Source organism: Columba livia, chromosome 2, assembly GCF_036013475.1.
Source record: "Columba livia isolate bColLiv1 breed racing homer chromosome 2, bColLiv1.pat.W.v2, whole genome shotgun sequence".
Classification (NCBI taxonomy): Eukaryota; Metazoa; Chordata; class Aves; order Columbiformes; family Columbidae; genus Columba; species Columba livia.
This window is the reverse complement of record NC_088603.1, coordinates 99840488-99864273: the sequence shown is the minus strand read 5'-3', so window position 1 is coordinate 99864273 and position 23786 is coordinate 99840488. Positions and strand designations below refer to the sequence as shown.

General features: G+C 42.6%; 2 protein-coding genes across 5 annotated transcripts in view; one reads left to right on the top strand and one right to left on the bottom strand.

Moving 5' to 3' along the window:
• The first annotated feature begins 1486 nt into the window (after positions 1–1486).
• On the top strand, positions 1487–9875 carry GMNN (geminin DNA replication inhibitor). The gene is made up of 7 exons (XM_065052988.1): positions 1487–1592; positions 1880–1943; positions 3866–3964; positions 4342–4480; positions 5205–5287; positions 5367–5477; positions 6914–9875. The coding sequence occupies exons 2-7, from the start codon at positions 1899–1901 to the stop codon at positions 7115–7117; spliced, it is 681 nt and encodes a 226-aa protein (XP_064909060.1). The 5' UTR covers positions 1487–1592; positions 1880–1898; the 3' UTR covers positions 7118–9875.
• A 4198-nt stretch (positions 9876–14073) lies between these two features.
• The window catches only part of RIPOR2 (RHO family interacting cell polarization regulator 2), a 74985-nt gene continuing 65272 nt past the window's right edge, over positions 14074–23786 (bottom strand). For all 4 annotated transcript variants that reach the window (XM_065052985.1, XM_021291381.2, XM_013367919.3 and 1 more), the window contains 6 exons: positions 23560–23721; positions 22422–22580; positions 21195–21397; positions 19609–19692; positions 17552–17642; positions 14074–15704 (listed from right to left, as the gene is read on the bottom strand). In XM_065052985.1, coding sequence (XP_064909057.1) covers positions 15604–15704; positions 17552–17642; positions 19609–19692; positions 21195–21397; positions 22422–22580; positions 23560–23721 — 800 coding nt within the window. In that variant the 3' untranslated portion in view covers positions 14074–15603. The remainder of the gene's footprint in view (positions 15705–17551; positions 17643–19608; positions 19693–21194; positions 21398–22421; positions 22581–23559; positions 23722–23786) is intronic.

Here is a 23786-nt window from a genome sequence, read left to right as displayed (position 1 = left end):
CTGCTCTGGTGAACCTGCCTTAGCAGGTGGGTTGAATTAAATGATCTCCAGAGGTCCCTTCCAACCTCAACCATTCTGTGATTCTGTGACTTAGATAGCGGTGATAACAATAAAGTGGAAACATTATTTAAATTTGGGTTGGTAAAAGTATCTTTCTAAAATACAATGAATAATGGGAGTGAGAAAGCAGTCAAGAGAGATCTTGTCTAGTTTTGAGGTTCAGGGAGATTTTGGACATGGAATCAGACAGCTTTCTATGTAACTTATTACCAGCCAAGACGAGCACCAGGCAATACCTGAGTGCTTCTGTTCCCACAGCTTCAGCCCCGGTGCTTCTGGCCCAAGAGAGTCAGACTGCACCAGACAGAGGCACCGGCAGGGCCATGATGTGCAGCTCACAGCTGACATGTCTCATATCCTAGTGCTGAGTTTTCTCCTGACCTTCCTCACAATCAAAAGCTGCTCCCAGAGCACCTATCATGGCACTTGCTCTGCTGAAGCTGAAGGAATATTGTGGAATATTCTGGAATATTGTGTCCAGTTCTGGGCCCCTCAGTTCAAGAAGGACAGGGAACTGCTGGAGAGGGTCCAGCGCAGGGCAACAAAGATGATCAAGGGAGTGGAGCATCTCCCTTATGAGGAAAGGCTAAGGGAGCTGGGACTCTTTAGCTTGGAAGAGACTGAGGGGTGATCTCATTAATGATTATAAATATGTAAAGGGTCAGTGTCACAGGATGGAGCCAGGCTCTTCTCAGTGACAACCAATGACAGGACAAGGGGCAATGGGTACAAACTGGACCACAGGAGGTTCCACCTGAATATGAGGAGAAACTTCGTTACTCGGAGGGTGCCAGAGCATGGGAACAGGCTGCCCAGAGAGGCTGTGGAGTCTCCTTCTCTGGAGACATTCAAACCCCGCCTGGGTTTTGAAACATTCCTGTGTAATCTCATCTAGGTGTTCCTGCTCCGCCGGGGGGACTGGGCTTGATGTTCTTTGAAGGTCCCTTCCAATCCCTAACATTCTGTGATTCTGTGAAGCTGCAGGACTCGAACTCCTGATGCCGGCCGGCCGGCCGGCCGACCGGCCTCCCCTCTGCTCTCTGCTCTCTCCTCGCCCCCCGTCCGGTCCCGTCCTCCCGCCAGAGGCCCGCGGGGCGTGGCTCCGCCGGCGGGATGGGGGAGCGCAGCCTGCGATTGGCTGCGATAGCGGCCGGCGGATCACATGACCCCCCCCCCCCGCCTTCCGCCCTCCTTATAGTCGCACGCCAGGCACCAGAAGGTAGTTATTGGGCGCGTGTGGTTTCAGGAGTCGTGCGAGTTCGGCTAGAGGTGAGCGGGGTCAGTGAGCTGAAGGGGTGGGGGCAGAGCCGGCGGCGGCTCGGTCTCGCTTGGGGGCGGTGGGGGGGCCGTAGACTCCCGTGGCCGCGTTTGGATTTTGCCGGGCTCCGGCTCCCATCCCCATTGGCCACGCCGCCGAGCGGGGGCGGGGCGCTGCGAGCTCGGTGGCGGGAGCGCGAGGGTGCCGCCTCCGCCCCCCCGCCCCCGCCATCTTGGGTGAGCGTCTGCGGCGACCCCGCCATCCCTGTGGTGAGGTGTGCGGGGCTGTTACCTGTGGCGGGCTGGTGTGGCACCGCGCGGGGTGTCCCCTCAGGGCTTTGCGTTTTTAGGGTGCTTGCAGATTATATATCGGGGAGGCGGGAACCCCAAGAGGGGCTCCAAGGGCTCTGCCACAGCTTTCTGGACACGCGGTTTACGACTGAGTTTTAAATGCTGTTTTAGAAGTTGGTAGACTGCAGTTGTCATGGTTTGTAACTAGTGTGCCTGAACTTCAGTTGCAGCCAGATATGACTACTTTTACTATTTTATTTTTTTTTTCCAGTGGTCCTGTGAATTCCAAGATGAAACAGAAACCGAACACAGAAAAATCATCAGGATCTTTACAGGTATGCTTTCAAGTCTTGAAGCTAGAATACAGGAACAGATAAGGGATAGAAAATAGAAGATTAAATTTATCGGGAGTATCTCCCGATACAGGATTTGCTTTGTTCAGGGGTTTGTGCTCAGTTCTCTGGGAAATGGTCTCTCTGTCTGACAGAAGTTCTATATCCACTGGAGGAATACAAAGGGATCTGTTGCAATGTGCTTCTACCTGGCTTATGTCCTGTTGGCTTCAGTAACCTGGCAGGCAGTGGGACTTGGGAACACTGTGTCCTGCTGGGGCATGTGTGCTTGTGACTGCTTTTTTTCTTATTGCTCTGCAGGTCATTTTTAGTTTGACACTGAGCTTAGTGTCTTTCTGTGTGGTTGTTGGTTTGTTTTTGTGTGGTGTGGGTTTTTGTTTTTTATTTTAAGTGGTGACTATCTGCCTCAGTTCAGTTATTAACTCAATCTGGCTGCTAAGGGGTTGTGGAGTAGGTTCTGTAGTCTGCCCTTCATATAGGAGTGAACTTATTGAGAGTTAAATTTGTCTTGACTTGAGCATGTCTTAATTGAAATATTAGTGCAGGGAGCTGTGTTTCTAAAACTCACCCTCATGAACCATAGTTGCCTTGGAATTGGTGGAAGTGCTTAAAGGATTTAATTTTTTAAGAGGTGATTGATAAGATGTTACTGAAGCTTATACCTGTTCCAGTCTTGTTGCAAGACTCATTTGTTAAGCATTTTAATGTAGGCACTACTTGGAACTGTACAAATGCCATATAAAATAGAGACGAGTAGCCTTCTGTCATGAAGGAAAGAGTGAATTAAAACTTCTGGTCTTAATCACAGAATGGTTGGCATTGGAAGGGACCCCAGGAGATCATCTGGTCCAACCCACCTGCTAAAGCAGGTTCACCCAGAGCGGATCATACAGGAGTGAGATTAATGAAAATTGCCATTTGATAAGTTTGAGTTATACACATGGTGATCCTGTCCTATAGTCAATCTAGAGTATAAATTCCTCTGTGTGGCTTTTTGCACTTTCAATGGGTTAACTCGGGTATTAGTCAATAATTTATTGGCAGAGTATACTCAACCCTAAACTTCAATAGCAGCAAGCAGGGTCTGAGACTGTGTGCTTCTTGTTCCCACAGCAGTTAGCGTTTGTCCTTTAGTTCAACAGGAGGCTAATTGGTGGCAGAAACTACCGTGGGAAAGGCGAACTCTTGTCATATGAAGTATGGTGTGGAACAGTGACTTTCTCACGCTGCTGTGGCATTGTGTTCTGGCTATTCTTGCTTGGTTGTCTGCCATTGTTTGCTATCCCATGGTGGCAGCGTAACCAACCGGGTCAGAAAGCTTTAATGAAGGAAATGGGTATTTATACATGATAGGAAAGTCGATAAACATACTGTTTATGCAAAACAATAGCTTGTCTGGATGGAAGCAAGCTTTAGATCCATTTTAAAGGATAATTGAACTAATGCATCTATTGAAGTGAACACTACTTGAAGGTGTGTTCACAGGTAACAAAAATGGATACTGCCTAAAGTGATGACTTTACCAAATAAACTTGCGATTACAGTCACTTCTGTTTTTCCCCTGTTGACAAATACAACTTTGGGAGCTTCAGATAAAGCTTACATGTTTCACTGCACTGCAGCTGGCCTTGAAGTCTAGTCAGAATATTTCTGCTATGAGACCTGTTCGAGTTCCTTGACAAAGGGACAGGGTTTTCCAAGAGGCAGGGACTGAGTATCTTCATGTGTTTGAGGTCCATCTCTGCTACAAATAACTAGATCCCCTTCTTTGCGCAAGCCTTAACATAGATTAGAGTATCATATTTAGCTTTTAAGATGAACTGTGGGTTACCTTAATGGAAATATGACAAATCTCTAAGTTTGTTTATGCAGAAAAGAGTCTGAAGCCATATTTGTCTTTTTAGAAGTACCTCACAGACACCACATGCAATGCTGCCCCAAGACGGACTCTTAAAATGATTCAGCCTTCAGCAACAGGTTGCCTGGTTGGCAGACGTAATGAGGTAGGAATTAGAAGATAACCTGTACAAGTGTAGTTATTTCTACTCATAGTGAAATGTTTTTGAGGTTTTTTGAACTCAAAACTAATATTTGGAAAAATGTAATATGCTAATTAGTGTGACACAACTTCAGCTTACTATTATTTTAGCAGTGAGCAATATTAAAAACTAGAAATTTTTGAGTACTTTGGGAAAATGTTTGAGACTTTTTTTTGTGTTAAACCTGTGGGTATCAAGGATGATGTTTGTAATGTGAAGAAACTGGGGCTTAAAGACTTACTTGCAGTCATTGGTGAGCAGATTTACAAGTTTGTGTTGTTTAAAAAGAAAAAAAAGCTGAAATATCTATCTGAAGTTAAACCCTCCTGTGTTTTATGCAGAAGAAATCTTCAGTCAAAGGGAAACTCTTGAATAACAAGTTGACCTCAAAGGCTTGTAAAGCTGAGGTATCTGTGGACAAGGAGCAAGAAAATGAGAATATGAATGATGCCATTCAAGCTGTAGATCTCATGATAAAAGGTATGTGGTACTTCCTGAAATGTTTTATTCCACTTAAAAATGCTGTGCTCCCATTAGAATACACCTTGAAACATGGTTCCTTTGTCAGTTAGATAAGGCCTTAGTGTTTTTATATAATGGCTTACAGGAATTAATGATACATATCCTCTGTAGTATAGTAAATAGAATATAGATATCTGATGTTTAAGAGTGAGTGTCATCTACTAGTTACTATAAACTCAGTGTGCAGTAGTGTTAAGAAGCCCCATAGTTTGTTCCTTTGGCTTAACAACAAGCTTTCAAGTGTCTAGTTAAATTGAAATGAAAGTCTATTTTGGCGTAGTGTGCTGTGTGTGCAGTTTCTCAGAACCAGTTTGAAAGTATCTCAAGTTCAGTGAGAGGCTGATTAAGCCCAATGTGTGGAGAGTGACTTGGAAATAAGAATTGTCTTCCACAAAGTATGTGTAAAGACTGACAATTGCAAATGTGATCATCGTTTTCCAAAGCCTGTTGCCGTGCTTGGGGCAGCTTCTTGAAGATTCTGCCTGTATAGCCTTTAATACGGTGTAGGATCTCTGGTTTCTGTGAAATTAGGTTTCTAGTTGTAAATTTACAACTAATCTCTGGGAAAATGCTATACAGAGTGAGTTCTTATCACTTTATAGAACACATGTATAAAAGTTAGGTATCTTAACATGATCTCAAGAATTCAGTCTTAGCACAGATTTATTGTGGCCTATTTCAGGAAGCCCTTCATCTCAATATTGGAAAGAACTGGCTGAAGAAAGGAGGAAGGCTCTGTATGAAGTACTTCAAGAAAATGAAAAGGTAGCTAGTGAAAGATAACTAATTTCTGTACCACTGGCTATTGTACTCCTGTTTTTAACATTTTGTTCTTTGAACGTAGCTGCACAAAGAAATTGAACAGAAAGATGGTGAAATTGCCCGCCTGAAAGAAGAAAATGAAGAGCTAATGTCCCTTGCTGAACATGTGCATTATATGACCAGCATGATTGAGGTACTTGAATTTTCAGTTTGTGAGAAATCAGCAAAAATATTTTTAATGAATTGTGAATTCTATGTGTTCACACAACTCTTTATTTTAAATTATTATCTAAGCTGTTGCCTGTGGGATTGCTCTGATCCAGAGACATAAAGCCACTTCTAGGGAAGGAGTTCTTCTGACTTAAATTCAACAGGAGTAATGAGAAAGTTCATAAGAGGGTTATTTTTCTGAAGGGAAGATTCAGCCTTTTGTCTTAATAGGCTTTGCATCTTAGAGATGATGATGTGGGAAGGAAGAGTTTGTTTTCACTTTTCCAAGACTATTTAAATTTGAGTGTTGAATAGGTTGTGTGAGGTTTCTGGCTAAATGAAGTGTTCTGCTTTTGTCCCCTGAGGATCTAAGCTTGAAAAAGCGATGCACAAAGTAGAGTGGTAAGAGGAAGAAGGGAGCACATATGCTCTTTAAAGTCAAGGTTTCACTGAGGAATTGCTAGTTTTGTGGCCCCAAAAAAGGGTCACTGCACAAACACAAACTCTATTGGGTTCACAAATTTGTAAATTTCAAAACAGCTTCCTCTGAGGATTCCTTAGGGACAGGTAGTTGTTACTGATTCCATGAAAGCAGGATTATGTTGTCTGTAGCAGTCTCTGAAGCTGTGATAAGTATATAGCCATGGAACCTTGATATTAAAATCTAGGTTGTTTTTGTAAGGATTGAGCTCTCAACCGGGATATGAAGCTAAGAATTAAACTTAAGCTGATTTTTAGTTAGTGCAATTATTTAGATCAGTCTTGAAAGACTCCCATTTTGTTACACTTTTTTTTTTTTTTAAATCAGGGGGTGCTGCTTGATAGTAATAAACCCACAGGGGGAAATTAAATTATTTCAGGACTTAAGGATTAATGTTGGAAACTTCTCTGCAGTTCCTGAAGAGTTGATTTTGCTCACTTCTGAGGCTTTAATGAGTGTTAAGTGATACATCAAACAACTAGAAGCCTCAAAAGCTGTCTCTTACAGTCCTGTTTTTCTTCCTGGGATCAGGTTAGGTGAGGGACTTTTAGTCTGATCATCAAATGCTAGAAACTGCTGGGTCTTTTAGTTCAGCTAGACTTAATGGAGCTTCATTATCTCTGATTGAAAACTATAAACTTAATCCGTAGTAATTTTTCTAAAATTAAACCTTTAGAGTTCTACAGTACCTTTTACTTTTGAGAAGCTATTTCCCATGTTGCATAAGATAAAACCTGTCCTATTGAAGAACCTAAGGAAGATTTAATAGTCAACAAACCAGATGTGGTCTGAGTTGGAGGTAGCAATTTGGCTTGAACTCAAGTGTCTAAGACTTGCGACTGAGGAATGTGTTAATTATATCAACAACAGTCTTACCTGCATGGCTATTAAGTAGAAAAAGTACTAAGTTCACACTTGTGTTTTTGTTGTTTCCCTAGAGGCTAACTGGTCAAGCACCTGACAGTCTTGAGACACTGAAGAGTCTGGCTCTAGAGGAATCTGAACAAGAAAATAAAGAGCCTAACTGTGGAGACAGTGCAGACAGCACTTCTGAGGAAGGGCCAGCACAAGTATCATGTGGCTTAAGGGAAAGTATATCAGATCTTGCTTCAAAGGAAGTAACTCATTTGCAACAGGAGTGACAACTTTAAATAGGCTTATGTTTGTGGCTTTTAATTGCAGACTTCCTCTTGAAAGGACATGGTAAAACTTCTCAGGTGTAGAAACTCCTGTGGAAGCATTACAGATGTTGGGTTTTAACTGAATAATATTATGTATCAGTGGGAGTATCTGGATACTGCATAGTAAACTTACTACAGGCTGCACTTAGTTGCTTGTGTGAAATGCAAATACTGTGTATTTCAAACTGTTATGTAAATATCAGTTGGTCTGACATGATACATGAAAATTGATAAATAAATCTTTGCCTTACCAAAACAGCCTTTTATTGAGTGGCTAGTTCTAGGTTTGTAAGTCAATTGCAACTACTATAGATAGATTTCAAGTTTTTAGGGAGTGCCTGGTCAGTTTAACTCCGTAGATTTGCAGCATTCTGGAGAAAATGGTGTTGGTGGATGGGGAAAGCAAAACTTGTGTGCTGTTGGTGAGGCTTCAGAAAGTCAAGAATGAGTAATAAGAGCCAAGACTTGAAATCTTGTTAGATTTATGTGTTTCAGGAGTTTTGAAATAATTGCCTTTGTCTTCTAAGGGAGACTTTTCCAAGATGTACGGATGAGAGCTTAAGACAAAGTATTAGACAGTCTCTTTTAGAATTACATTTATTGTAAATTAAAGGTTGTTCTTGATCGTAATAGCAGCTGTACTGAAAATTTAGGTGGAGACAAGGCAGCCTACACTTCAGGGCTATTCTGAAAGGGAATTTGGTGTTTGTTTTCAAAGTACTGCTCTGGTATCTACCAAGAGATGAGGCACCTTTTTAGCAAGATGGTAATGTTCTGAAGGATTTACCGGAATAAAATAAATGCTGTTTTAAAAAGCCTCTTTAAAATGGTGAGCAACTTATCTGGCATCTGCAGGGGAGTGAGATGCTTACAGCTGAAAGCACTGAGGTAGAAAGGGGGGGAGAGTATGTTGAGGATAGGTTTTCCAGTTCTGAGTGAACTCAGCAGTTGTTCTGTAAGTAACAGGGTCTTTGAAGGATAGGCTTTAAAAAATGATTGCCATTGCAATGTCTTGTGAAGAGCTTAAAGTTGAGTGGCTTGCAGGAGGCAGAGATAATAGGAGAGATTCTGGTATATGGATCTATCAGGCCTTGCCAAAATGGGTGCTTCAGGGCATCTGTGAACACACCTGTGGTGCTATCAGATGGGCACCTTTAGATTCCTCCCACATCTTATTCCATGTGGGTGTCAGTAGGCTAACAGATGTTTCACAGCTGATCAGTTGTGACATTTAGGGAATGTAAGGATCATTATCTTCCTTCTAGCTTCCATTTCATCTTTAATCTGGTAACCACAAGGTGAGGCATCATATTTTCTTGTGTTAAATCTATTCCCAAATACCTGGATACTTTCTAAACAAAAGATTATGCCTTCCAGTTTGTGCTCTAGAGGATGCTTAGACAATCATTTCCATCACAGTGCAGAAATGGTGAAGAATGTGTATCCTTTAATTTGCTGTGTTTAAGAAAAAAACAAACTGGATGCTGGATAACTGCTTTGTAGAGAAACCTGGGTTTTCTGTTCAAAAGAAATAAATAATACTGTCAAGTGACTTAAACATCTTCTATATTGGATTCTAAACAATTTTCTTGTCAAAGTAGTTCTTCAGTAGTAAATGAGGAAACAATTTAAGTTGTTATAAGTCTTTATGCAGTGCAATGTAGTTTGTTAGTCATAGTTAAGTCATTCTGCAGAAGTGGCTTTATTTTTAAACATCAGGAATATTTTGCATCTGCAGAGACTGTAGAAGGGAAGAAAGCACTGTGTAATTAGCTGGCCAGGCAGACCAATCCAACTGAAACAGCAAGTGCAACTTCCATCATTTCACGTCTTGCTCCGTGAACTCCTGTAATACAGGTGCTGTTGCTAGAACAAAGAACTGCCAGACAGTAACAAATCCAGAATTTTCATGTGTTATCTGCATCTGGCTCTTCCTTATTTTCATCAAGATGGTCAAGAGGAATGCCTAAGGTTAAATCTTGTGCTTTTTCTTGGTCAACTTTTAAAAAAAATTCAATAACAAAGACAGTTCCTTGAGTAGCTGGATCATTACTTCTGTTGAAATGGATTGTGTACAAAATCAATCATGTGAGTTCTTCATGTAGGCTGATGAACGTATTGCGGTACTTTTAATAGAAGAACTTTTGGCATCAGAAAGATGTGGGCCACTTAGTAATAGATGTACTTTCAGCCCTTGTCTCTTCAAACCAATGCTACTATGGTTTTATTAACTTTAATTCATTAGCAGATATAGTAGTTTGCTGTATAAACTCTTGAAAATACATGCTGTGGGGAAGACACCAGATATAAGACAAATAAGCATGTGCTCTGTCCTGGATGTATTGGACCTTGATAAAGTAATCTCTCCATACTTATTGTATCAGGAAATATTAATGTATGACAGTGTCAGTTTTGTGATGCTGAATTAATTGCTGTTTTAAGTGTTCTAAAAGGGTCAAGTTTCATTTATTGTCCCCAAAATTTCTGAGTAATTTTTAAAACATTCATGGAGTAGAACTATCCTGTAGTAAGTATAGGAATTTGGTATGCATGTGTGAAAGCCTTTGTTTTAAGTGTATAGGGAAGCTCTTATTTACCACTGAAACATGGCTATGTAATGGCTGAAAATCAACATCACTAAAGACAAAGACATTTCATATCCACCTGAATTACAGACAATATTCTGTCTAGCATAATAAAATTATCAGTTGTGGAACCTCACTGCAGAATGTGTTTCATTCTAAGAAGTCATAACTGCTTTTGTGCACCAACTTGACCAACATACTGACTTCTTTTCATCGCAGAGGCTGTGGCCACAATCTTGTCTTTCACTGGTGTACCCTAAGGCTGCTTGGAAGTGGGGGCATCTGCTGTGTCCGAGCACTTCTCCCATAAAACGTGGATGTCTTGACAGGATAGAATTTTGGGTATATAAGACTAAAGCCTGGAGAGACTGCCCATTTGCAGGTGTCAGATGCTTGAAGAAGGAATGGCTGTTTGGGGGCTAGCAGAGGCAAGCGAACTCTGGGGAGGGTGGATGCTTTGTGTGAAGAAAAACTTTTAATTGATTTAGCAAAATCACTGATCTTAATGCAAACACCCATTGTATTTAAGACAATGGGTGGAGGAGAAGTGAATTAGACCATAATAACTACTTGGCTGGGCAGCTGAAGTCACTTGATGTTTGCATTGTATTGTTTATGTGAGGGCCAGTGTTGCAGTGTGTTGTAGCCTGTGCATAAGTGATGAGGTTGGACATCTGTTTTTGCAAGGAAGTACACTGCATATTCATTTACTTTTCTTTAAGGGCTGTCGGAGGTTGCTTTCAACTGGATTTGAGATTTTGAGCAGGTTTGCAAATCTGCCAAGGCCATGTGTGGTGTTCTTGAAACTGAATTGCATTGTTATCAACATTTTCTTCAGCAGAAAATGTTTATTGTGGATTATTTTTTTTCTTTCCATTCTTGTAACAACACAAAGTAGTTCAACAAATGATAATGGTGTTCTGAGAAACTTTAATGTGCTGCTGCTTTGTCATTTTGCCAACAACTGCCTGTAAGGAAATGTGATCAGCTACCTTCAAGGTCAGACCCTTGGCTATGACAGTACCTCTGTTGTGCCCTTGGGCGCCACAGCCATTTGAAGGGTGTGCTGTGGATCCTGTCATCAGGAGAATTTCATTGCAAATAGGCAAAGCAGGGCTCCATACTTCAGATACAGAATCTGCTAGTCATATTGACTCCTAATTTTGCATGCTTAAAATAAGCAATAATCAGAATTGCAGAATCATAGAATGCCCTGAGTTGGAAGGGGCCCACAAGGATCAGAGCCCAACTCCTGTCCCTGCATATGACAACCCCACAATATTTGTCTGAGGGTGTTGTCCAGTCTCTTCTTGAACGCTGTCAGGCTTTGGGCTGTGACACCTCCCTGGGGAGCCTGTTCCAGTGCTCCACCACCCTCTGGGGGAAGAACCTTTTCCTCATGTCCAACCTCAACCTCCCCTGGCACATCTTCCTGACATTCCCTCAGGTTCTGTCACTGGTCGCCAGAGAGAAGAGCTCAGCGCCTGCCCCTCCTGCTCCCCTTGTGAGGAAGCTGTAGCCCCATGAGGTCTTCTCTCAGTCTGCTCTTCTCCAGGCTGAACAAACCAAGTGACTTTAGCCACTGTTCATACAGCTTCCCCTCCAAACCTTTCACCAGCTTCGTAGCCCTTTTCTGGACACTCCCCAGTAGCTTTATCACTTTTTTTTATCCTCTGGTGCCCAGAACTGCTCACAGTGTTCCAGATGAGGCTGCACCAGAGCAGAATGGGAGTATAACAGGTGGCAGCACAGGGTAAAGCTGTAGTAGATACCTTTCCTGAGCCTATACTGGGTAGAGGAGTCATCCCACCAATAGCAGCATGAAACTCTGACTTGCTGTTACATCTACTGGGCAGAATGCAGAGGTAATAACAGCGAAAACCACCACAATTTGTGGAAAGGCTGAGGTGACAATAAGCCACTAACTAAACCATTAAGGCAAACTCCTTTCCCAAGTGCACTTTCCCTGGCGAGCTCTTCAGCCTGCACTGTTGCTGAGTTACTTTGGTACTGGAACCTTTTCCTGACGTGCCTTTCTGGGGTGGCCCAGACCTTTAAATTTGTTGGAGTCAACCTGCTGTAGCCCTAAGAAAGAGGTTTTATAGTTGCTGCCTGCTTGTTCCTTCTTTGCTACGTGGTAAGTGTCCACTCACCTCTATGCACCTGGTTTTCCCTGTTCTACAAAGGAGAGCTCTTGCATTAATGCGGTAGGAAAGGGTAGCGTTGTCAGCTCTGCAAGCACAAAAGTGTGTAAGTTATGAGATGAATATATGATTTGTTCCTGTTTATTTGCCTCCTGGTTTTGGAAGCTTTAAGGTTTGTTCACTTTTTCAAGGGCTTGTTGCCCTGAGGGCAGAAACTTTTGGGACTTCGTTTGGTTTTGTTCTTAAATTAAGAGTGTGATGTTTTTGTTTGTTTGTTTTTGTATGTTAGAATGTGATCCTTTATTTTATTTAGTTTTCTAAAACAGCGTTAACACTCAAAGTGAAATTTAGCCTCTGTACATCTATATATCAGGTTCAAGCTTGTCAGTCTTGGATACCACAATAGGAACTAAATTCAGTCTAACTGTTCCCACTAAAATTCCTGTGAATTTTCCTCGTTGACTTTGAGAGCAGTTTTCACTCCTGTTTCAGACGAGCTGTGTACGTGGTTTTTTATGTTTATAATGGTGTAGCAGATCAGCTTTAGGTTAATAAGCTTTTCAAAGGGTGGATTTAAACTATGAGATCTAAGTAGATATAAGCTCCATTTGATATTGTACCTGTATTTGTGAGCAGCCCTGTGCCCTCTGCAGATTTGACTCTGGATGGGCAGCTCTGCGTTTGCCAGGTCTGTGTCATAAGCCTGGATGTCTCCAAGAGGAAGAGGAGTGTTTTCTGTTGAGACAAGTCTGTCTTCACAGATGGGAAGAAATAATCAGCAAATGTTTGGTAACAGTCCTGGATCCTCTTCAGCACATTTTCTGCTCATCCTTTTGGAGTCTTTCTTGATAAGTATCTTCAATGATAACACAATGATGATTTGCTCTGAACTTAAACTAGGAGTAGCTAGAAATGTAGGGTACTAGCGCTTGCTTGAGAGTAAACTCATCTCACTCGTTCCTAAGCAACGGTTCAGAAAGTACTCTGTTTCCCTGAAAATAAAGACAGGGTCTTTCAGTAATTTTTGCTCAAACTTATTACTTTTTTACATATATAGCTGCCTGGATGCTATTTAAATTGACATTTTAAATGAACTGTAAGTAGGGCTTATTTTTGGAGCAGGGCTTGTATTTTGAGCATCCTCAAAAATCCTGAGAAGTCATGTTAGGGCTTATTTTTGAGGTAGGTCTTATTTTTGGGGAAACAGGGTAGGACGCACAACCCAATGACTTCATAGCTTTTGCTTTAATGAAATTGTATTCTACACTGCGATGTGGAAACTACAAGCAAGCTCTTGACAAGGTGCTATGTATTACAGGTAGGAGCTCTTGACAGATATGGGAATATAAGAATATTCACACTTTTAAATAGTGTATGCCTCTTGCTGATGCTCTGGGATGGGTGCAAGAGCCTGCACAGACATATTGGAGCAATCAGAGAAGGAACACAGAGGGCACAGTCTTTCCTTTGCTTCCAAAATAGCATTTTAGTTTAAAACTGACATTTTAAAAATTAGTTTTGGTTCACCTCACAGAGGTACAACTAAGAGCTGTCATTTTCACTGTAGTTTCATCCCTTCTCTACTTTTCCTACTTTTGTGGGTTGGTGTGTTTATTTCAATCACTAAAACAGTTTGCCACTTACCCCCCCCCCCCCCATACCCCCCTGCCCCTTGGCCAGCAGAAAGATGAAAATAAAAGAGCTGTGCATATTAAAGCACAAGCAAGTATTGTACCAGTTCTCCTGCAGCACAAGAACTTGCAGTTCTCTGCCCACCTTCAGGCAGTAGTCCTTGCTACATGTATTGTTCGCTTGCTGTAATATAGATGTTTTTGTAAGATCTTAGTGTTCTAAGTCTTAGCAAAGTTGATAGCGTATGAAACACAAATCACTTTACCCTGTAAGAAATCTAGCAGGTGACTTCATAGAATTTATATAATTTTTTTGAGATTGTTGTGAAGTCTTGTCCTGGTGACCAGGCTGGAAAAGATGAATACACCCTACAAGGCTTTTCCTTTATTATGATTGAACAACTCCCTAATGGTTTGTCCCAAATCCAGCTGCAAGTATATGGCTCTTGCGGAGTCATTTCTGGTGCTGGGAGCTACTTCCATGATGTTTGAAGGTTGCATGAGCCTCACAGTGGAGAGGTTGCTGACAGAGTGACTACACATATGGACTGATGTGCTTAGTAGTTAAAAAATAATCTTTATTATAACTTAAATGTGATAGGAAATATGGTGAGTACAAATGCCACACAACTAAATGGAAAAAAAAAAGGGGGTGGAATTGAAGTCTTTACAAAAGGACACCTTGGAAGAATTCAGCTGATGGAATAAGCACGGTATAAAAACCATGACATGGTTTCACCTTCTGCAAAGAGTCTGTATCCTTCAGTAACAAGTAAGCATTTTGAACTGTACAAAATGTACTTTTTTTAAAGGAAGAATATATATATTTATAAATATACAGATATGTACATTGTTGTAACATTCACAGTAAAAAAAACCCAGAACAAAACAAAATGACCCCTGCCTGCCAATGTGTTTGGCGCACAAGGCTTCTTTTTGATGTGAATTGTTTGCAATCTTTTCTATGTAGCCTATGCAGATTTGGATACTTTAATTGACATCTAAATAGCATTTCATGCATAATGAACACAGTACAGGAACACTCTTCTGTTAAATTCTATTCACCTCCTCTGTTAACTTAAGGCTCGTAATCAACAGTTTGAAGCACTTGGCTGTCTTTAATCCCTGCAGTGAGGGGGGGAACATGTTCACTTCACCCTCTGTTTATTACTCCCTCCCAAGTCCTCTTCAGTTTGTTCTAGTTCTTTATATTGAAATCACTCAATAGAAGCTATGATTCACTCATTAGAGTGTATGGAATCCAATCCTGCCTGTGACTTACAGGACCAAATGGCTTTGGGGACTTGTGCAATTAGCTGTATTCACTTCTCTGAATAAATAAATGTGCTCTACCTTTTCATTTAGTTTTTGGAAATCTATGTGATTGTTTGATTCCCCCTCACAAATCTCTGGATTAATGATGGCTTGTTGGTGGAGGGCAAGAGAAAGGAAATAAAAGACCAGCAGAGGCATTTAGAATGAGTCACCTAAGTGACACCTTTCAGAGTTTACATCATGCTGTTTCTGGAGGCAAAACTTGAAGAAACTTGCTATGTATTTCATTACTGAGACAAAACTGAGAAAGCTGAGTGGTGTTCCCTGCTTGCTGGTGTGTTGCTGGGGCCACTGCATGGCAGCAGACAGCTCAGGGTTGAAGAAAAAGCATCTTTGCAGTCCTGCTTAGGTGGCTTCCTGCTTGTACTTGTTAAATACAATATCACACACCTCAAGCTTTCGTGACAACTTCAAGGAGGGAAATGTAGTAGTAAAATATATGAAGATGCCAAATTCTAGAAACTCACAGAAGTTTGTTGAGGCCGAATAAGTGCAATTACATTATTTGCTATGAATCAGTCACCAAAGTACAGTTCCTCAGCATCCAACTGTTCCATCATGAGCTGCAAAGAGAAGCCAATAGGAACTCTTGAGCTGGGTTTTAGATTTTGCTTTTCCTTAAGAAGTCTGTAAATTGCTACATTTTGGGACACTCTCATAGAATTCTTTGAAGTCTTCCTTCTGCTCCACACACTGCAGTGCAGCTCCATCCTACTTGAATGAATGTTAAATGTAGGCAGGGTTTTTTTCACCTAAAAAGCTGTGGCAGCTTCAGTTCCACGGCGGCTTCCAACTTTAACAAATTCACGGGGAAATTTGTCCAGCTGTTCGTATGCCAGTCTCCCATCTTCACCTGAATGCGGAATGTTAAAGCATAATAATGTGTTACATCATTGCACAAGTCTTATAAGGAGTGCCTGAGGGAACTGGGGCTGTTTATCCTGGAGAAAAGGAGGCTGAGGGGAGACCTGATCGCTGTCTGCAACTACCTGAAAGGAGGTTGTAGCATGGAGGGGGTTGGTTGCTTCTCACAAGTAGCAAGTGATAGTACAAGAGGAAATGGCCTCAAGTTGAGCCAGGGGAGGTTTAGATTGGATACTGGGAAAAAATTCTTCATGGGAAGGGTTGTCAGGCACTGGAACAGGCTGCCCAGGGAAGTGGTGGAGTCACCATCCCTGGAGGGGTTTAAAAGGTATTTAGGTGAGGTTCTTAGGGAGACGGTTTAGAGATGGACTTGGCAGGGCTAGCTTAACAGTTGGACTCCATGATCTTAAAGGTCTTTTTTTCAACTTAAATTATTCTATAATTGCCCTGCAACATTTAATATACTGGATGCTTTGCTGTTAGAATCTACTGATCTGCCAGTAACTTCTTTCCCTGTTTAAAATTTATTATCTTGAAGGCAAATTCAGAAATTATTGGGAAAAATTTAATGTGCTGTGAACGTTCGCATTATTTTTTACATTTTGTCTTGTAGTTTGCTTGTTTTATCTAGAGTACAACAGAAGCAGGCACAGCTTGTATGATTAGAAGACAGTATCTGTACACTTGTCTCAGTAAACAACCTATTAAGGTTTGCTTGTCAAGGTCTCAGCTGCAGCTGTGATACACTTGAGACAGATGAGGTTTACCCACTTCTACTTTGGACAGTATAAAGTTTCCCCACTTCTCAGTTCCTGGCACTTTAAAGAAGTGAGTTTAGCCACATCTTTACTTATATGTTGCTGAAAAGCGAGAAGCGCTATGTTTGTGAAATGTAGCTATTTGTGTCTCTCAGTTCCTTTTCTCTTAGGTACTGTCACTGATAGGCAGCTGCAGATAGCATTGAGCTTAGTGTGTTGAATTGGCCATTAGAAATCAAAATAGTCTCTGTATGTCTTCTCAAAGAATGGCAGTACAGTCTTCCAGAGCTTACAAGATTGTCTCTGGGCTCATTGTTTTATAACTTGAGCAATAACACGTCCAGCAGCAGAGTGAATTCCTGCTGAACCGGTGAATGAGAGTACATTTGAAGAGCTTGCCTAACTGCAGTTACAGATGGACACACAAACCGTGGAGTGGAAATTCATGCTTAGCCTAAAGGCCAGATAAATACAATTTTTCTGTTCTGCTGAAGTATTGGGGCCTTGAAACTGTGCAGCCACATTTGCAGTCACATACTGCTATGCAGCCAGGTTACAGGCTAATGAACAGGGTATCTGTGGTCTCAAGGACAAATTAAGGTCAATACAAGGTGCCTGAGGTACTGTGTCAAGGAGGATTTGCAGGCTGGGGTCTGCCCAAATAAACATGTAAAGATAATTTAGATTAAGTGAATACTTGACAATGCTAATGGCATTACAGGGGTGACAGGAGGGGATCCTTGAGAGGAGGGTGTATGATAGGCAGCACAGTGTGCCAGTCCTGTCTCCTCAAGGCTGCTTGGTGTTCAAATTCGTTATGAATTATTTCTGTTTGTCAACTTCTCCTTTGCTATTTTTCCTTTTGTACTTCCCCTTTGAGACTCACACAACTCTATTTCTCTCTTTTTGGTCCATTTTAATGATTTTCAAAATTATTTATTTCTAAGAATATGTATTTTCTAACCTGAGTCTCTAGGTGAAGTTTTGTTTTGAGTCTCACGTTTGTCTAACTCAGGTGCCTTACATGCTGCCTTGTTAAAAAAGAAAATCAAATACTTCTCTAAGACAGGCAACTCACCAAGTGAGAGCAGGGTTTCAGACGCCACTTTTCTGATCTCTTCGTTGTCAGACTGGCAGAGCGTGACCAGCATTTTAATACTCTCAGCAGCCTGGGAAGTGCAAAGAGAACTGCATTAGCACCACATCATGCACCACAGTTTTATTTCACAGCCTTGTGTGGAAACAGTGACCATCCTCTGTATTGCCCTTCCTACTCCAAGGGGAGGGCCTTGGTGGGGACATGAGAAATGACATGGACCTGTTGGAGAGGGTCCAGAGGAGGCCACAGAAATGATCAGAGGGCTGGAACACCGCTCCCGTGAGGACAGGCTGAGAGAGCTGGGGTTGTTCAGCCTGGAGAAGAAAAGGCTCCAGGGAGACCTTAGTGCAGCCTTTCAGTGCTTAAAAGGGGCCTGTAAGAAAGATGAGGACAGACTTTTTAGCAGAGCGTGCTGGGTGACCAGCCCTCTCTCTTAACCACGAGCTCCTCACTGACACCTGCACTCACTGACATTTCCACATTTCTGCCTTGCCTCTCCTATTTTGGGAAGAAAGCAAGGAATAATCCTGTTCTCTCCTACAAAACTCTCAGGCCTTTGGGAAGAGCAGCTGTCAGAGTGTCTCTGGCAGGCTATTTAATACAATAAGAGAGATTAGTGAAAGGAAGGGCAGGTATTGTGCTGGTGTGGCACGCGGAAGATGCTCTGAGCCACAGAGCCAGGATTTGTGTGAGCTTTGTCGATCCGAGGGGCTCAGGTCAGGTCTAGAATACTCCAAATCAGGGCTTAGCTACTGCAACCATTACATCTTGCCACCCCATCTCAAACATGGTCGCTTGTGCTTGACTCAGGGCAAGACTGCGGTGGGTGCCTACTGATGACTACAGCTCAAACACTGACATGAGTGATGGGGCCACAGCAACGCAGACACAGAGTGGGACCTGGTGCAGCCAGCGTGGTTTGATGTGGATGAGGCTGCCATTGGGTTAGCTCATGCACAGACACCTCTCATTTAGAGCATTCCCATTCTTGAAATAACATTTGTCAGAAAGGCTTCAGCTTTTTATTTGAAGATCCCAAATGGTGGAGGTCCTTTTCCTCACTGTTTTTTTTTTTCAGCAGCTCCCATTCTTACTGTTTGAGATGCATCAGGGCTACAATGCTCAAGTTAGATGTGTCTAGCACCAGTTCCCACCACTGTTTCCCGGTCTGCCTTTCCCTGAGAGATCGCAAACCCTGCTGCACCCTGCATGCAGCAGAGGTGTAATGCCCTTCATCGTTGCCTCTGTGAGATTCCTGCCAGCATCTTGTTTGGGGAAAATGGTTTTTCTGTATTTCAACAATATTGGATTATGTATTGGATGATATCAGTTCTGTCTGGGATAAAGTTACATTTTAGAGATGTCTTCTCCAGGGGCTAGTTTTGAAGGAGAAATAGTCAGTCTGCAGTGGGTTTGTCTGACGGAACACATTTTTTTTGGCTCAGTGTCCCATACCAGCTGGTTTTAGGCGACTGCTGTTTCCCATGGCTCTGTACAGCCAAAACAAAAGCAGCATCTTTCCTTCCTGTCATGGGAGTGCAGAAATGGTACCAGACACTAGCTGAAGCTGTAGCACCCAGATGTACCAGCTATTTGTCCATATGGTTTGTAGTTGCTGCCTACAGCCACTCTGTGTGGTGTCACAAAATGAGCCACGACCTGTCTCTCTCTTCTCCCGCTGAAAAACAGATGCATTACAGCTAATTTTATCCTGAGAGAGGACGATCTTTTCCCCTCTCAGTCAGTACTCTGCAGATGAATATTTTTTTTCTCTGTAGCGTGGAAGTAAGTCTCCCCAAATCAATATGAGAGGGAGGAAAAAGCTTTGTCATCATCGCAGAGCCTCGCTGTTTCTGAAACAGATTCTAAACCATTCCCAGATAGCACAGTACCTGTAAAAGGAGGCAGTGCAGCAATACAAAAACAAAAGCACTGCTGCCGCTGCTATTGTAATTTCTATTTGATTATTTGTACCTCACAGATGTCCATTCTTTAAAATAAAGCCTAGTGCCACAACTGAATTCCTTTTCTCTTACCTTGAGGTATCTTAGAGCCAAACAAGCTGCTTTCTGCAGCTGGAGGTTGGGCTGGGTTAGTGCCTCACAGTAATAAATCAAGGCCTGAAAACAGATAAAGAAGCAATGAAAACATTTCTGCCTGTGTGGAGCAGAAGGGTGAGTGTAGAGACTGCTAAGCCAGTAAAGAGAGAGGGATTGCAGCCCACCTCCCTGACAGTGACATGTGGGACAGAGATGCACAGGTAATGTGGTGGGATCATTCCCTCCAGCAGATCCAGGCCAGGCTACTAGGTATAGCTCAGCAGGAGTATGAAGTCTCAGGCCAGATGTAGGTGACGAAAGGTTCACGTTAAAGTGAGAATCACAATCTGGCACACTTGAAGGCCTTTCTGCATAAATCTTCAAAAAGCTTTAAATGGGCCTTAGAGTTTAGATAGCTCAAGAGCTGACCCTTGAGATGATCTCTCTAATGTAGGGATAGTAGTGAATGGGCTGGGATTGGACCCCAGAGGGACTGTAAATAACTATTACAAGGATATTATGAGCTGCTAAACCAGTTTATGGCTTGGTCCTAGAAATTAGTAGCTATTACTGAGCGAACAAAACCAGCACGGGCAGCAAATCTCGGTGGCAGTCGGCTGCGCGATGAACTCGTCTGCAGCGTAAGGCTGCACAGCGCCCTCATACAAGGCCCCTTGTGGTCCGTCCTGCAGGCAGTGAACCAGGTATCAGCTACACACACCTGTCCCAGGATAAAGTTATTTTTTCCCTGAGATGCTGTCTCCTTGACAGTGGGGAGGGGGAAGGATGGTATGAGATACCAAGAGGCTGCAAAAATGGAAGATGATAAGGTGAGAGGGCAAGCAAAGAGGAGACTGAATCAACAGAGAAAACCAGCAAAGAGTGAGCTCCTTTTTCTCTTCCCTCTTCCTTCTGCCACTCTTCCAGCTGCATTTTCTTTCACTCTCTCCTCACAGGGAACAAGAAGGATAGTAGAGAAAGGTTTGCCATGAAAGGGTAGAAGCCAGCTCCTAATTTCTTCTTATTCCTCTTCTCCCTTCCCTTTAATTTCTGTGTTTAATCTGGCCCTGCTTGTTGCCTTTGGTATCTGTGATCGACTCAAATCTTAGGCCTCACAGCCGAGCTGTGTTCACCCAAGGCAGACCATCCCCTCCAGAAATGATGGGAGGTCCCATAGATGCCAGCCTCCTTTGGAAATGAAAAAAATATCTCAGACCTATGTCTTTGCATGTTGATGATGCTGGGGACTGTTGCCTTGAAGCCTTGTACTGAAGCCAAGTCTGAGGCAGGCCAGCAGAAATGCTGAAGTGTGGCAGATAGCTGGAGAGCACAGCACCCAGTAAGTACTTGCAGAGTTTTAGTTAGTACGTGTTTAGTGTTACGACAGGTAGAAGGAGACTGGCATCATGACAGAAACAGACCTGGATATTTGCAGGAAAATTAGGCAGGAAATCCCTCAGGATCAGTTTAAATCAAGCTCGGAGCAATTATTCTATATGTGTAGACATTTGAGACACTCAGGCAGGAAAAAATGTCATGATGATACAGGTCTCCTATGTGAAAGGTGATTTTCTGCCACTTACCTTCTCCCTGAAGTGCCTGTTTTCTGCAGTAGCTGTCAGAAGTGATGCCACCGTCTCACTGACTTCATTTTTATTTTCATTGAGAAGTAAAGCCAAAGCTCTCAAAACTTCTTGCTGTGGTGGAAGGTTGTTGGAGTTTATTTTGGCCACATTTTGCTGCAGTTTTCCATCTTTCACTGACTGCAGCACTTGAATCACAGAGGCTAGAAGTGCAGGAGGAAGGTCCTTGTTACTTACTTTAAATTCTGGGTATTTCAGACTGTTCCTTTCCCTGCTAACAAGCATCAATTTCTACTACACACACCAAGGACATGAAAAATCCCCATCTGAGCAATTCCCTGGATCCAAATTGCAGTGTGTCTACATGGGGGATTGTCTGGGCCAGTTTCTCAGATGTTCTACCAGAAGAGGAGATGAAGAGATGGGCTAGGTGGGGCACTGTGGCACTTACGCCTGCCCAGAGTTAAGGACATACCTGTCAAAATGTCACTTTCTGCTGGCGGATGTATATCTTCTCTAGAACAAGTGAAACCCAGTATTGTCAGTGTATTTCCTTCCAGGGCATCTTTGTAAGAGCTTTTCCTAGGCAGATTGGTACTTCCACCGAACGCCAGGGCTAATGTGTTTCAGAGGTGGGCTGAAGTGCCTTTTTCTTTCCAGGTTTTTGAGCAAAAGCTCCCCAGTATGCCAAAATAAAAATGAAAACAAGGCAAGGTTTCTCAAACTCCCTTTCAAATAGGAAAGAAAACTTGGCTTGCCAGGGATTGCGGAGCGTCTGCTTCTCTCTTTAGCTTTTGGTAGCAGAGCCTGCCAAACATTGAGATGCTGTGATCCCTTGGCTTTGGAGAAGATCTCAGCACTTCAGAAGGTCTCTCCATAAAGGATGGTGAAAGACTGGAACATCATCCAAGCCATGGGCACAGAAAACTTTGCAGACCTTGGGTCCAGCCCACCACTATCAGCTGTTTTCTAAAAACTAACTCTTTTAACATATGTTTTCCCATTTGAATACAGAAATAGAAATGTCTGAAGGTGTATCTGCATCAGTCCCTTTCCCTTTATATGTACAACTGTTCAGGTGCATTCAGACTTAATATCCAAGGCACTTTCTTGCCTCCTTTCCCCACTTCTTTTGTAAAATCAGCCTCAGGGCTGAACTGATTTGTGCTGAGCTCAGAAGGACACCAATGTACTCCTCCATTAGCCACGAGGACTTAGATATCCTACCTTCTTTTGCAAGCTGCAGCAAATAGCTTCCAAGGTCATTAACACTGTGGCTGGCAAAATAGTTGTAATACTGAAAGACGGTGATGATCTCAGAGGACATGCTGGAGTAGAGGACAGGCTCCGTCCGGTCCAGGATCTGAGACACCAGGATCCTGAAGACTGCAGGCACCGCAGAAAAAGGGAAGTGTCAGAGAGGGCAAAAGCTGCTTGGTAAAATGCCACATTTCCACTTCAAAGACAGAAATAAACATATTTGCAAAGCCAGATGCTTCCCAATGTTTCTAACCTCAACTGTGGTTAGAAGCTAGACAGACCTTCTCCCTGTCTAGCTCTCATCACCAGAGGATATCTTTGTAAGGATGAACCTCTGCCAGTTTATGCAGGGGTAGTGCAGCTTCCTACCTGATACAGCATCCTTTCTACCCAAACAATGTCCTGAATCACTAAACAGGTATCCACATGCACTGCCAGTTGCATCTCCACAACACCACTGAAGCAAGGGAGGTGGGCCCAGACACAGGATTTGGCTTTATTTGGTTTATGCTCCTGCATGAGCACGTGGCATGCAGAAAGCCAGTTTGAGTCACTGTCTGTGAGAGATGTAGTGCAGAGCAGGAATTAAAACACTACCCAAGGCAATGCAGGTGCCCACATCTGAGGAAGTCACCCTACATCCCTGCTCTTGCCCAGGGAGAGCTGGTAAATGTGGTAAATCTCACCCCAAATAGGAACCTATATATTCAGATAGACTCACTTGGATGCATATTAATTCCATCCCAGTGAACTGTAATGGGGAATGGACATTACACAGACACATAAAATTAAGTGAAAGTATTCCTACTTCACTGAGTTACTTACAAACCTGTATTTGGGAAAAGACTTATTCCTGATTAGCTCATAAACCTTAAAACAATATTTTGTTTTCTGCTGACCTCACCTTGTTGTCCTATTCTGATCTTATTATTTTGGGCCAAAACTGTTTCAAGAGTTGTAGGGTTATTTTTTGAATGAGATCTTGGAGCCGTGGCAAAACAGATCTCCAAGGGGTTGGAAAACAAATGGAAGGTTGAGTAAAGCCCAGTATACAACTCTTCTCCATTTTGATGACCAACAAATTTTTGTTTGCAGCACTTGGTACCTGTTTCTGCAAGTCCTGGACACTCCTCATTCACAGTGGTGGCAAAATTGATATCCAGTTGCTTCATCATCTTGTCTGCAGACGTGTGATACACTCCTGAAGGGCCAGTACACTTCATCCAGAAAGCCAGCAGTGATAGTTTCTTGTGGAACCCTGGAATAGCTGGAGGAGGAAACAAAATGAATAATGAAACAAAGCCGTGCTGGACACATCAACTTCCAGAAGAG

What these genes read in the sequence shown, in the direction of transcription:
- GMNN (XM_065052988.1), top strand. Translation starts at nt 1,899, where the DNA reads ATGAAACAGAAACCGAACACAGAAAAATCATCAGGATCTTTACAG. An exon ending in AATCATCAGGATCTTTACAG is followed by an intron (nt 1,944 to 3,865) that starts GTATGCTTTCAA and finishes TTGTCTTTTTAG; the next exon opens with AAGTACCTCACAGACACCAC. An exon ending in ATATGACCAGCATGATTGAG is followed by an intron (nt 5,478 to 6,913) that starts GTACTTGAATTT and finishes TTGTTTCCCTAG; the next exon opens with AGGCTAACTGGTCAAGCACC.